Here is a 15,092-nt window from a genome sequence, read left to right on the forward strand (position 1 = left end):
GTCTCCGCCTCCCAAGCGCGGGGATTCGAAGCGTGCGCCACCACGCCCAGCCTTCTCCGGGTGTTTTAGGTGAAATCACATCCAGAAGTGGCCAAGCCCCTGCGTGATCTGAGAACCAGCACACCCTTCAACTGTGTGACCTCGGGGCCCACTCGCCTCTGCCCAGCCTCAGCCCTGAGGAGCAGAACTCAATCAGGCCTGCCCCATCCATATCACGATGCTTCATCCAAAGAGCGGCCAACTGACAGCTGTGGTGGTGCACCCCTGTAATTCCAGCTACTCGGGAGGCTGAGGCAGAAGGTTTGCAAGTTGGAGGCCAGCCTGCGCAACTTAGCAAGACCCCACCTCAAAATAAAATGGGCTGAGGCTAATGCCGGACACACACCTGTAATCCCCGCACTTGGGAGGCTGAGACAGGAGGATCGCACAGGTTCAAAGCCAGCCTCAGCTACTTAGACTCTCATCAACTTACTGAAACCCTGTTTCCAAATAAAGTATAAAATAGGTCTGAGAGTATAGCCTGGAGGTAGAAAGCCCCTGGGTCCCACCCCCAGTACCACAAAAAAAAAAAAAAAAAGGGCTGAGGTTATAGCTCGGGGATGGAACACTTGCCTAGTGTGTGCACACCCTGGGATCAACCTGCAGCAGAGTAAAAAATAATAAACAAACGAACAAATAAAAACAAAGAATGGCTAGGCAAAGAGGAACGCATGGAATTGTCCACCAAAAGGTTAAAATCTTTCTTTATAATGCCCTCCCCTCCATTTTAGCACCTAGATTAGAATCAGCTGTCTTTTTTTTTTTATTGGTGCACTGTATTCATACATCATAGTGGGATACAAACTTTTGTAGACATACATGCACACATCGCCCAGTCAGCCCCCACCCGATCCCCACCCCATTCTCTCCCCATCCCTCCCTCCCATGCTTGGCTTAGTGGTTGACATCTAGTATTATAGCAATTTATCCAAAATTAAAAATGATAATCTCACATAATAGTTTCATTTGTCTGATACCAAGCTTTTGATGACTTAAAGATAACATTTCATTCAATATTTCTTTTTACTTTCTTACCAGAGAATATTTTTTTTCTATTTTTTTAGGTGAAACTATCATATATTTATATATTTATTTTTCAGAAAAAAAATCTATCCTAATATGGAATATGGACTCTAGATACCCAAAACGATCTTGAAAAAGAACAAAGCTAGAAGATATATATTTTCTGATTTCAAACCATATAAAACTACAATAATTGAAACAGTGTAGTACTATTCTAAAGGCAGATATATAAACCATTGGAGTTAAATAAAAGCCTTGAGCTAAATTCTTCCCTATATTGTCAAGTTATTTTTGACAAGGTTTCCATGAACATTTGGTGGTGGAAATAATAATCTTTTAACTAAATATTGTTGAAAAATAATAATTACATGGAAAAGAATAAAGTTGGACCCTTACCTAATCCCATATACAAATATTAACTCAAAATAGATAAAAGACCTAAATATAAATCTTAAGACTATAAACTTTTAGGAGAAAATCTGGGTCATAAAACCTCACAACATTGAAATTGGCAGTGATTTCTTGGATATGATTTCAATAGCACAGGCAACAGAAGAGTATACAAACTCCCTAAAAAATAAAAAAGATATTGTATATCCAAAGACAATGTAAACAGAGTTAAGAGTTACTAATAGAATGGGATAAAATATTTCCAAATGCTATATCTGAAGGTATATTAATATTCCAACTAGAAATCCTAAAAGTTAACAAAAATAAAGTCAAACAATACCATTTAGAGATAGGTAAAAGACTAACATAAGTAATGAATCTCCACAGATAACCAATCTTAATTGTCTGTTGGATATAAACTCTTGTTTCTCTGGTTCTGGTGTGTGTTACCTAATTCTTCTTTGTAGTTAATCTCTTTGAGTATTTTCTCTAGTGCTGGTTTTGAAGACATAAATTCCTTCAGTTTCTGTTTGTCATGGAAGCTTCTTATTTCTCCATCTAATTTGATAGAAAGTTTTGCTGGGTAGGAAATTTTTGGCTGGAAGTTGTTTTCTTTCAGAGTTTGGAATATGTTACTCCAAGCCCTTCTGGCTCTCATGACTTGGTTTGGGAAGTCTGGAGTGATTCTAATTGGTTTGCCTCTGAATGTCACTTGGCCCTTTGCTTTTGTTGCCTTTAAGATTCTCTGCTTGGCTTCCACATTGGTCATTTTGACAATTATGTGGCGTGGGGATCCTCTTCTCCGATCCTGTCTAAAGGGAGTTCTATACGTTTCCTGGACCTGCGTATCGACCTCTTGCTCTATGTTTGGAAAATTTTCTGCTATTACTTCCTTGAAGAGATTGTTGATCCCTTTGGTTTCACTTTCTTTTCCCTCCTCTATTCCAATTATTCTTAGGTTAGCTCTCTTAAAATGGGCCCATATTTCTTCAATATCAGATTCCTGCTGTCGGATATTTTTTCCTAGATTAGAAACTATGCGTTCATTTTTGGAATGATCATCTTCTAAGAGCGAGATTCTGTTCTCCATGTGGTCTAATCGGTTGTTTGTGCTTTGAATTGAGGCCTTTACTTCATTAATTGCATCCTTTATCTCTTTTTGGCTCTCTCTGAGTTCTTTTCGAAGCACCTCTATTATTTCTACAGTTATTTTCCTGATTTGATCTTCTAGAAATCTCTGATTTTCTGTTTTATCGGGTTCTGATGTTGTGGGGTTGTGGGCATTCATTGCTCCAGTATTATTCCTCTTTCCCATGATTTCGGATGTTTGTGCCTTCTCTGGGTTCTTCCCTTGGGTCACTATGACTTCACTTAAGGTGTTCTGGATCTCGAGTCAGTAGTATCTCAGACCCCACTACTCCTTTACTGGGTTGTATCACAGAGTCTCCAACCCAGAGAGTCGATAGAGGCTGCTTTAGACTGTGGGGGGTGCCAGGTTGCACGTTCTCCTATGGTGTGATATCTCTGCCACCGCCCCTCCCCCACTGGGTCAAGTCCCAGGGAGTACAGTACTGGGATTTCTCCTCTGTGGCCCACAATTTGACTCACTACTCTTGAGTACGCAGATGTACCTGTACTGGATTCGGTGAATTCTCTGCTGCTGCCGCCGGTGGCAATATGGCGCCGCTGCTACGACCTCGGCCGTGAGGCTGGCGTATTTCTTCTTGGTTTTGATTTCGAATCTGAATCCCTGCAGCGTGTGCTGAGCTCAGCCACTGGGAGCTTTAGCTTTTACCTGCGGCGAGAAATCCCGCCTGGCTGTTCCGCAGCAGCTCACCTTGGCTTGCTGTAGCCGTCCTGTGAACTCCCCGCTGCCGCCGGCAGTATGGCGCTGCTGCCGCGGCCTCAGACGTGAGGCCGGTGTATCTCCTCTGTGGCTCTGAGCTCTGTTCTCAGACCGCTTTCTCTCTGGAGCCTGGTGATTTTTTTTTTCCTCTGGTGATGGTGTTTTCTGGCTATGAAAGGCGCTGATTTTGTGGTAATGGAGATTGGTTGTTAGCGGGGCTCTTAAGCCCCGCTTTTCTCGGTCGCCATCTTCCCGGAAGTCGAATCAGCTGTCTTGCTTAGCGCTAATTGACTAAACAAAACAGCAGATGTCTGAGTTCAACCCGTGAACAAGATTACCCGGCAGCCTTTGCTCCTCTGCAGCAGTACCCCCCTGGAGCGTGCCCGCTCCTCTGGGCCGTCGCACCCCCTGGCTGACAGCATGTCTGGTTCTCAGTTTTGTCCCCACACACCAGTCCTTCTTGGTGCAGGCACTCCCACCCCCTGCTCTTGAGTGCAAGTCCTTAAAAAAAGTGCCTGCTGCTGACCACCTGTGCTCAAGAGAGAAGAGAACTCGGCTCATGAGCCTCAGCAGAGGGAAAGTGCCCATGACCCCCAGCGAGCAAGTGACAGCAGAGACAGGCTGGGCGGGACCTAGGAGCTCAGCAGCTTAGAGAGGGTGGTCAGGGCCGCAGGCTGCTCAGCACAGCCCTGGCTGCTTTTGCAGATGTGCTTACAGCCTGAGGAGGCCTTCGCCGCTGGGGTGCTCTGGGGACGGTGCTGCCCTCTAGGGGTGCAGGGCACATGTGTGGGGACACCTGGTGCGCTTGGAGCAGAGCTGACCTGAAAAGCCAGGGTAGTCCACGGGCTGGAGCAGCCCTTCAGGTGGATGAGTGACTGTTTATTATAGTCTGAGCCTCAAATCGAATTTTATAGGCACCGAGTATATACTAGTTTTTCTTCTAGGGTCCATCTTTACTGTTTTTATTTGCTGGACTTCATAAAAAGAACAACTAATCTTCTTACCTCCTTAAGTCCAAACTCATGCATTATAAGCAGGTGCAAGCACTGTTTCCTGGCATAGCCTGCCTGCCTGCTGTATATTAAGATCTGTTTTTATCACAAATCCCTTCCCTTTGATTTCTCCTTCGCGGTGGAGGGAGAGTATTATAATACCGACTTTCTAACTTCACTTGTGTGGAGAGGTTATATTAGCTACACACGTCACTTCAGGATAGGAAAGGGGGGTCGCCACATATGTTTATAAAAAAGGGATTTGAATCTGCTAAGACCAAGTCTAAAGAGGCCAAAAGTGCTGGGCTAGGCGCTCACGAAGGAGGTCGAGTTTTATCAAACATGAACATCTAGCCAAAGAAAACAAGAAGGCAGCAGAGACGGTGGCACTACAGAGGAGAGCACCCGGAGCCAGGCCGCACTGACCCCGGAGGGCTCCGGGCACAGAGACGGCACAGGCCTCTCCTGTGGGATGCCTACGGAGCACACGTGCAATACGGAGATGAGCCCCCACTGCTACCGCCTCTCTTGCAGATCTTGAGAAAGCTCGATCGGGGGATCCGCCACGGCGTGGATCCCCCATGAGGAATGTCTAGCATTCCTTTCTTCAAAAAATTATTTTAGGATTATTTGGATCAATATGTATAACTGGAATTTTATGTATAAACACCGTAACTAAAACTGATGGGCAGCGGCTTGCGAGAGACTCAGGCAGCAAAGATTCTTTCCCGAGGATAAAGTTATTGGGTCAAAAAACAAGTTCACACTGACCTTAGTTAGAGCCACTGTAGAAGATTGAGTCTGAGTCAGCCTTGGGAAGTGAGACAAAGCACACTATGATTATTTAAATGTCTGGCACCCTTGCCCTGAACTTTATAATAATAACTTTTTCCCGTCCTTGAAAATCCTGCTTGCATGACTATGCCTTTGCTTTCTGCCAACAAAGAAAATTAAAAAAACTGTAACAAATCCTGACTAAAATGGAGAAAGATGGAGGAAGATTGATCTCGTGTGGCTTCTTCTCTCATCGGCCTCAGTTTCCCCCTCATCAACACATGAACCCTGACCCGGCACCCCACTGCCTGCCCATCTGGGGAGGAACAGCCCAGTCCTCCTTTAGAGGAAACTCCTCCAACCCTTCTTTCTACTGCCACTTAGGTGAATCCCAGGACTCTCCCAGAGCTATGGGGAGTGTTACAGTTAGATACAGAATATCCCTGAAAGAGTTCATTTATTAACATTCAGGGTAGATGACAAGAAGGCCCTCAGTAGCCCCAAGCCTAAACCCAATGCTGCCTCTTGACCTGAGGGCCTTAGCTCAAGCAGTTCCCACCACCCCAGCAGCATTAGCACAGGGATGGGAAATGCCGGGGTGTGCTTGCTACCTCCTCCCCTTCCCACACCCATGGCAGACATTACTAATCAATAACAACACTCGATCCTGCTGAGCCCCCGTGAGACCCAGAATCCTCCTCAACCAGAGCCCAGGCGGCCTCTGGCCAACTCTGGCATCGGGATGAAACCTGTTGGCTCTTCCTATCAGAGCACGTGTCCCAGCTGCAGAAATGGCAGTGAAAAGGCCCAGACCCCTGGTTCTAATGCCACCTGGAGCCCAGGACAGGCCTGGAGCTGCACTGAGTACTCCAAGAGCCACCTTCCTCTGGAGCTCAGGGTGGGTGGGGGCAGGATGGAGGCAGGCCCATCAAACCACTTGGACAGAATGGGGAGGGGAAGAGCTGACCAAAGAAAATGGAGAAATCCCATGGTTACTCATATGTGTTCATTTCCCTGGATCCCAGGATGCCTGGAGAGCTGAGTAAACATTTATTTTTGTGTGCATCTGGGAGGTTGTTTTCAGAAAACAATTCAAGCGAGCATCCCCCCTGGCTCAACTTCTCATCTCTGACCTTTTGATTCATGGTAAAAAAAAAAAAAAAAAAAAAAAAAAAAAAAAAACCACATAAATCTACGTCTTAGGAAAGACACTAAAAAAAAATCCTTTTTTTCTTTTTTTTTCTTTTCTTCTTTTTTTTTTTGGTACTTGGGGTTCAACTCAGGGGCATTCTAGCTCTAAGCTACACCCAAGCCCTTTTTATTTTTTTATTATAAAATAGGTTCTTGCCAAGTTTCTGAGGCTGGCCTTAAACCTGGGGTCCTCCTGTCTCAGCCTCCCAAGTACTAGACTAATAGGCATGTCCACCATACCTGGCTCACTCTTTTCCAAAAAGGACACAGTCTTCATGTTTCTCCAGTTACTTTTTTACAAAGGAAAAAGCAGACAGCGAGCTGTTGGGCAGAAACTGAGATGTAAAGCTTTCGTGGAAAGCCAACAATGGTGTCCCAGGTGCTGGCCAGAGGACCTGAGAGGGGCTCCCAAGGCCCTGGCCCCACACAGCCCTCACGAGCTGTTCAGCACACTGAGCGCGTGCAAAACGCCTGGCGCTGTGCTAAGTGTTCCGAGACGTCACCGTGTGCGATCATCGACAATCCAAGGAAGCATAACGGATGCGCTTTTGTCTGCCTGTGCCCACCCTGGGGACTCGGTAAGGCTGGCGGTCAGGGCCTCCTGCCCTGTCCTGGCCACAGTGTACCTCCAGGCTACACTCCCAGACCTATTTTTACATTTTTTTTGGAAACAGGGTCCCCTAAGCCAGCGCGCGTGGCTGGCTTCGAACCTGCGCGATCCTCCTGTCTCTGCCTCCCAAGCGCGGGATTACAAGCGTGCGTCACCACGCCCGGTGACAGGAAGATTTTAACATTAGTCAGGGGAAGAGATTTAAGAAGTTCCATTGCTAAGTGGCATCAGGCGTGGAGTAACTGGCTGTGCCCTCCCAGCCAGCAATCCCCACGACACATCCCGCTGGACCCACCTCACATCAATGGGCAGCAGAGGGCTCCATGCCAACCTGCCCCTTCTAATGTTGAAAGTCATGAGGAACCAGAGGCCTGATGGGGTGACACACTCCTGTGTGCTCTCCCCCAAAATGAACCAGAAATGATCATTTGTCAGCCCCAAGATGGAGCTGTAAAATCACGGTGGCGTCCGCCTCAGTGCGCTCTTGGGTCACTCACCATGGAAGCCTCCTGTAAGGAGAAGCCCTGAGAGAGCCCCGAGATGACAGCAACTCCAGCCCGCAGCTTGGCTGCTGAGAGCCTGACCCCCAGCTCAGCCAGGCCAATTCCTAACTCACAGAAACTCCGGAGGGTTATAAGCAGTTGATGTTTAAACAGCCAGGTTGGAGACAATTTGTTACACAGCAAGAAATAACTGATACAGTAAGCAGAAATAGAAAATGTCTCTACAGTAATCCAGTGACCATGTCTCCTTGCTTCCTGCTATAGTTGAATGTGTCCCCCAGAGCTGATGTGCTAGAAACTGAGTCCCTGGTGCAACAGTGCTGAGAGGTGGGGCTCTCTACCAGGTAGTTAGGCTGTGAGGACGCTGCCCTCTCCAATGGGTTAATGCCGTTAGGGCGAAAGTAGGTCATGATAAAAGTGAGTTCAGATCCGTCTTCCCTCTGCTCGCTCACTCTCCCTCATCACCAGCCTGAGTGATGCCCCTACCCTGCCAGGACGCAGCACCGGGCCCTTACCAGATGCAGCCCTGGAACTCCAGCTTCCAGAACCACAAGCCTAATTAATTTCTGTTCATTCTGGGCCATCCAGGCTGTGCAGTTCTGTTCCAGCAGCGCTACAGTCGGATGCTTCCTGCCCAGGGGCTTCTCCTCATAGAAATCTGTGCCTTTCTTTTAACACCTGCCTCCCAGCTCGAGTTTTCTTAATTCAGCAGGGAGCAGAGCAATCAATTACTTGGAGGAACGTGACTGACACCGCCTTAAGGGCCACTGATTGCAATGTCTCCGCAGCAGGAACAGGCAGGTGCTCAGGACACAGAGCGCTGGGCTCTTACGTAGCCTTGCTCCTTGTGGGGCTGTGACCGGAAAGAAAAGCTGCTCACTTTCAGCAAAAGGAATGTGTGATCAAATGCTGAAGCTGCTCAATGATGTTTCTATTTTACAATATGTACTCAAAGCCAGTAAAACACACACACACACACACACACACAATTACAATATTTACAGAAAATAAATTTCACTTTTCTGAATCTGTACTAGCCCAGCTCTTAATTCCTTCTGCACCATTGCCGTTAAGATATACCTTTTGATTAGGCAAGGTTTCTTAGTATCATAATTATGATATTAAAGAAAATGATGATAGTTAAATTTTATTGACCATTTATGAAGCATATTTATTGAGCTGACAAATGGGCACTCATTTTATCCATGCAACAGTTCAGTGAGGTAGAGTTTTCTTATTACCTTTTTTTTTTTTTTTTTTTCCTCCCTGGTACGGGGATTGGACCCAAGGGCATTCTACCTCTGAGCTATACCCTAACCCTTTTTATTTTCCTATGATTGAAACAAAGTCTTGCTAGATTATTGAAGACCTCACTCAGTTGCTTAGATTGACCTCAAACCTGCAATCCTCCTTCTCAGCCTCCCAAGTACTGGGATTATAGGTGAATACTACCACACCTGGCTTATTCCACTTTATAACTAAAAAAAACTGACAGATTAAATAACTCACCCAAGGTCACACTACTAGTCAGAAACAGAGCCATGATCTGACCCCGAAGTCCCATGTCAGAGCCTGTACTGTAAACCACTAGGCTAAGCCACCTGCGTTATCAAACCTGCCGCAAGTGTGGGCCAGGGCACGCACACCGGCCTCACCTGCCAAGCTGCAACACTTCCCTGCTCCCTCTGACTGTGCCCCATAAACTACCACCTTGCAGTCCCCAAGGAGCAGCTGCTTGAGCAGCCTCTGTCTGCCAATACAGCCAGCAGCTTCTCTGTGGCCACAGCAAGGAGGCGGCCGGCGGCTGGCAGAGGCGAGCGCCGTCCGGAGCGCATCAGGAGCTGAACTTTGCCAAACTCCTGCAGTCAGCTGGTTGGTGTGCCTTCTTTCACTTTCTCCTTCTGGAGTATTCACTGATCTACAGACGTCATTCTACCTGCAAACGTTCAGAAGCCTTACACTCATTGTTCAACTGGAGACACTTCACGGAAAACTGCCTCGTTAGGAAACTGGCTTTTCCCTTAGGCGAGCATTTGTACCCCTTCATTTATAATAGTCCCAGAGTGGAAACAACTCGAATGTTCTTCACTGATGAATGGGTAAACAAACTATGAAATGCTGTTCATCAGTAAAACCGAAGGCATTATTTTACAAATAAATTGGTTTTTAGGCCCATTTATGGGCTAAAATTTTCCCTAGAATTAGCATATGCCAAACCACACTTACTGTGAAATACGCTCCCACATGTCATGCACCCTTCCATATCTTCCCCCTCCTCCTGTCCACCTCAATGGGTGAGGCCCCCCTCTGCATCTGTAGATGAGGAGGCACGCACTTGCGGAAGCTGAGCCATTCATCCAGAAACAATCTGCAAGTAAGGGGTCAGGGCCTCACGGCTGAAGTGAGTCCTAATGCGAGCCAGTGAAAGGCCAGGGAACATAATCCAGTTGGTCACTGACCCGAAGCCTGTGTCTCTATAAAGACTGCAGTCCCTGCTGTGAATGTGAGATGGAAGTGTGATGGCCGGGCGCTTCGGAGAAAACACCCAAGTTGGCACCCATGGCTCTGCACAGCCCTTGCTCCATGGCCTCTGACCACCTGGAGATGTCATTTTAAACACGAAAAAAAGAGGAGCTCAAGGGGCGGGGCTTAGATATGACGTCCTGGCGACGACGCTCAACTGGGGAGGTGTGAAGACGAGCTGACGCCTCGCACGGTGCACGGCCTCACAGCACCGGGATGGTCTCCACTGCTGCTGTTAATTCACTGGACTCTGCGTGCCATGGCATGAGACATTTTTCTCCCCTGGCCTTATCTAAAAGCAAATTGTGTGTGTGTGTGTGTGTGTGTGTGTGTGTGTGTGTGTGTGTGTGTGTGGTAGAGGGTGGAACCCAGGGCTTTTCTACCTCTGGGCTATACTCCCAGATCTATTTTATATTTTATTTGGAAACAGGGTCTCACTGAGTTGCTGAGAGCCTCACTCAGTAGCGAGGCTGGCTTCGAACCTGCGCGATCCTCCTGTCTCAGCCTCCCAAGCGCGGGGATTACAAGCGTGTGCCACCACGCCCGGCTAAAAGCAGTTTTAAAGAACCACCGACAAATTGTTTATCTCACATAAACTGGGGGAAGAAACTGGAAAGAGTCCAAGTAAATTGACCAGATTAAATCGATCAATTAATCTGGTCAATTTAATATCATGCATTAACTCAAGGAAATGCCACATCCAGGCATATAAAAATGGTTAACAGAGAAACTGACCTTTTAGTAGTAAATAGAGAAAGGAAGTGGACTAGAAAAGATGGGCTATAGATTCTATGTGCAGTATACAGAAACATGTCCACATAGATTGTATGGTGACACACTCCTGCAATCCCAGGACTTTGGAGGATGAGACGGGGATCGCAGGTTTAAAGACAGCCTCAGCAACCCAGTGAGACTCTCAAAGACCTAGCAAGACCCTGTTATAAAATAAAAACTAGCCAGGTGTGGTAATGCATGCTTGTAATCCTAGCATTTGGGAGACTGAGACAGAGGATTATGGTTCACAGCTAGCCTCAGCTACTACTTAGTGAGGTCCTTTACAACTCAATGAGACCCTATTTCAAAATAAAGAATAAAAAATAGGGCTGGGGGTGTAGATCAAAGGTAAAATGTCCCTGGGTTCCATCCCTAGTACCACAAAATAAATAAATAAATATTAAACTAAAAAGGGATGAGGATGGCTGGGCATGGTGGTACACACTTGCAATCCCAGCATTCGGGAGGCTGAGACAGGAGGATCATAGCTCGCAGACAGCCTCAGCTACTACTTAGTAAGGCCCTTTGCATCTCAGTGAGAGTCTGTTTCAAAATAAAGAATAAAAAATAGGACTGGGGGTGTTACTCAAAGGTAGAATTCCCCTGGGTTCTTCTTTTGTGTGTATGTGTGTGGTACTGGGGTTCCTGGAAGCCCTTCTACCTCCGGGATACACTCCCACGGGCTACACTCCCAGACCTTTTTTTTTTTAACTTTTCTATGTGGAAACAGAGTCTCTTAAGCCAGCAAGGCTGGCTCTGAACCAGCGCCATCCTCCTGTCTCCACCTCCCAAGCACGGGGATTACAAGCGTGCGCCACCACGCCCGGCATTTTCCCCTGGGTTCTAATCCTAGTACCGCAAAAAAAAAAAAAAAAAAAAAAAAAAAAAAATATATATATATATATATATATATATATATATATATGAACAAATTCAGTAGAAATACATGTTTTTATGGGAGTTGGAATTTTTTATTCACTAGAGTTTTCCTTAATAAGGTATAAACAACATCACAGAAAAATTAAGGATTCTTGAGTAAAAATAGGCTCAATCCGACTCATAATTAGAGGAACTCAAATGAAAAATATTCTGCCAGCCTCAATTTTCTCCCATGATATTAACAGGCCCGAATCCCAGCTCCCACCCTTGTGAGCACAGCTGGACAGCAGGGCCGTGCCCATGCCTCGGTCCCTGTGAGACCTGCGCGGCTCGACACCTGTACACAGCAAGTTGATGATCTCCACCCAACCTACAAACGCGCCGCTCCTTCACCCAGCAAGTCTACGTCGGGATGATCCCAGCGAGTGCACTTGCATGGCCAAAATGACAAAACACTGGCCACTGCCGGCGGCATTATCAAGTAGTCCCAAAAGACTAGAAACATCAATACCGGGCTGTTGGCAGATGGCTAAACAAACCCTGGTGCAGTCAGTGAAATCTCAAGAGGCATTAGAAAGAAGATGGAGTTGGGCAGAGTGGCACATGCCTATGATCCACGTAGTTGGGAGGCTGAGACGGGAGAATCAGAGGTTTGGGGCTAGTTCCAGCGATTTAGCAAGAACCTCGGCAACTCAGTTTCAACCCTTTGAAACTCTGTGTTTCAAAAATAAATAAATAGAGGGGGGGTGTAGCTCAGAGGTAGAATGCCCAGTACAAAAAAAAAAAAAAAGACAGCTTCAGCCGCAAGAGCAGCCCCATGTACACCAACATGGAATCTTCCCTCAAACATAGTGTATGCTGTGTAGGAAAGGGAAAATGAAAAGGTATAAAAAGGTATATGCACTCATGTCTGCTTGCATATACAGAGTAACTCTGGAATTGGTAACTCCGATCACCGCCAGGGAGCAGCCTGGGAGGCTGAGATGAGAGAGGGCACTCACAGAGCTGAACTGTGGCCTAAACCATGCGCATACATACCACTTATTCACTGAAAGATGTTCAAATGCATCCATTTTATTTCCTTTGGTCACTGTCTTTCTTAAGACAGCGAGAGATGTGCTTGGGTCTAACAGCCCCTAAGGGCTCACGGTGCTGCCCGTCACCGCCCCCCTACCTGGCCAGAGCCTGGACCTTCGTGCTGTGCCGCTCCTCCTGCTCGGCCACCTTCCTCTTCAAGCCGTCCACCTCTTGCCGCAGCGCAGCTGAGTGCTCCATCTCACCATCAAGCAGGTTCCGCAGCGATCTGGGAAGAGGGACCCAACAGTTCAGAAGCTGCCTGCCAGGGTCCGTCAACACCATTCTGGTCAACATTCCTGACTGCAGTCAAGTCCTGGCCCATCCCTGACCTCCAGGCTCTGCACAAACCATAATCCAAGTCTACTCATATCAGCTGACCTAAGAAGATGGCTAGCACTGGCCAAGCACCCATGGGTGGTCATTACGATGGGCCCTGGCAGTCCTCTGTGGCCAGGCTCCTTGTCCCTGATCAGCTGCGAGCTGATCAGCTTAAGTCAAGGGAAACAGAGCCCAGCCAATGCCAGGCACGTCCCTTTAAAGACATCCAACTCAAAGGCGCAGCACATTAAACTCAGACATCGTGTCACCGTCACCGTGGGTAAGAGGTTTAGCAAAGAGAAAGACATAAGAAAAGGCCAAAAGAATAATCTGCAGCGTAGAAATAAAACATCCGACTATATGTCCGATGTCTAGCCCCGTTCCCCTGCTGCCCACAAAACAGTGAGCCTCCTCTGCTGCCAGCCCAGGCTAAACAAGACGCGCAGTGTTATAGACAGCTAGGCTACTGGATACTGCATGCTGAGCGCTTCTGGTTCAAGTTTTTAGTCCTCCAAAACATGTTCACTTGTATACTTGTCATTCTTGATCTTTAATAAAAGGGGGAAAATAATAGTCATTCTTCTAGAAATCACAAGTTTCCCCCTAGAAATAAGCCAGACATTGTGGTACTGACCATTTCCTTAGCTGTACCAGAATAGCTATTTCTAGAAACCAGTGACTGCCTGAACCGTCTACACGCCAACTCTAGAGGACATGGGCCACATGAACTCAGACTGTCACCAAAAATGCCCAGCCCCCACTCATGCTCCCTGAGTCACTGCACTCTGCAAGACTCTGGCTCCCTGGGAGCTTGGAGAAGATTCCCTTCCTGAGGCCTGGCACCCTGGCACAAACGTGCTAAGCTCTTTTCTTCTCTGGGAAGAAGAAGAAACTAGCAGAGAGGGAGGCCTGCTCTCCACAAGGTAAGACAAATCCTGTGGCTTCTTCCAACACAACAATTCCAGCTAGAGTAAGGACAAGGAACCCTGCAATGGCTTTGAGCCCTCTGTCGAAAAGTGTGGGCTGGAAAATGATGCTGTCAAAAGACGCCATCTTAAAATGTCCTCTTTGGTTTTAAAATTATGCTTGCTTGCTTTTATGTCTCCATAGAGGGCAGGAAGAAGCTTGTCAAGCAAGGCCCAAAATAAGGTCTACAAGAGACTGTGACTGGACATCACTCTGGAGCCTTGATTCCCACAATGAGCGAAGGAATGAGAGGACGGCAGGAGACAGGGCGTGGTGGCACAGTCTGTCATCCCGGTACTTGGGAGGCTGAGGCGGGGGTTTGCAGGTTCGAGGTCACTGTGCAATTAACTTGGCATGACCTGTTCATATATATATATATTTTTTTGGGGGGGGGGGGGTAGTACTGGGGTTCCTGGACTCTTCTACCTCCAGGCTACAATCCCAGACTTTTTTTTAAAATATTTTTATTTGAATATGGTCTCTTAAGCCAGTGAGGCTGGCTTCGAACCTGCGCAATCCTCCTGTCTCTGCCTCCCAAGTGCAGGGATTACAAGCATGCACCACCACACCTGGCAAAATAAAGACACATTCTGGCAATCGAGAAGCTTCTGAAGACCAAGATACCTGTTCTCTTCTTCCAGCTCATCCTTCCTGTTCATCATGGCCACGATGGCTTGTCGCAGCTCAGCTAGGGGAGGAAGGCAGAGTATCAGAGTTAGACATGAAATATCCCCAAAGAGCTCTTTTATGAATGTTTGAAGTTGATAAAGTTGAGTCATGAGGGCTGTGATCCCAGCAGTAATCCACTGCAATGGATCTATCTGGGGCATGGCCTGGGCCAGTGGGTGTGGCTGGGGGTGGGTCTCCAGGGTGCAGCCTTGGGGATTATAGATGGCTCCTCCTCCCCCTGCTGGCTCTCTCTTGCTCCTGGCCTCCATGATGTGAAGAGCTCAGCCCCTGTGCTCTCCTTTTCTCCACCTCCCGCCACCATGCCCTGAAATCTGTGGTCCCCGGTCTCACATGGACTGAGCCCGAAACCACAAGAAAAGAAATCATCTTTCCTCTAAGTTATGTGGCCAGGTCCTTAGATTATGGCTGTGAGGATGCTGACCAGAGCACACAGTTAACTGCAGACCTGGCCTGGCACACCATCCCTTGGCCTCTCTAGCATCTATGCCATGAATGGG

At 47.3% G+C, this 15,092-nt stretch overlaps 1 protein-coding gene across 2 annotated transcripts in view; it reads right to left on the minus strand.

The window, feature by feature from the left end:
• SNX29 (sorting nexin 29) overlaps positions 1–15,092 on the minus strand; it is a gene marked incomplete at its 3' end in the record, with an annotated part of 442,960 nt that overhangs the window by 311,697 nt on the left and 116,171 nt on the right. For both annotated transcript variants that reach the window (XM_080703361.1, XM_080703360.1), the window contains exons 11-12: positions 14,530–14,593; positions 12,719–12,847 (exon numbers count right to left, since the gene is read on the minus strand). In XM_080703361.1, the coding sequence (XP_080559487.1) occupies positions 12,719–12,847; positions 14,530–14,593 (193 nt within the window). The remainder of the gene's footprint in view (positions 1–12,718; positions 12,848–14,529; positions 14,594–15,092) is intronic.

This window comes from Muscardinus avellanarius, assembly GCF_963383645.1.
Source record: "Muscardinus avellanarius genome assembly, chromosome: 10".
In the NCBI taxonomy this organism is placed as follows: domain Eukaryota; kingdom Metazoa; phylum Chordata; class Mammalia; order Rodentia; family Gliridae; genus Muscardinus; species Muscardinus avellanarius.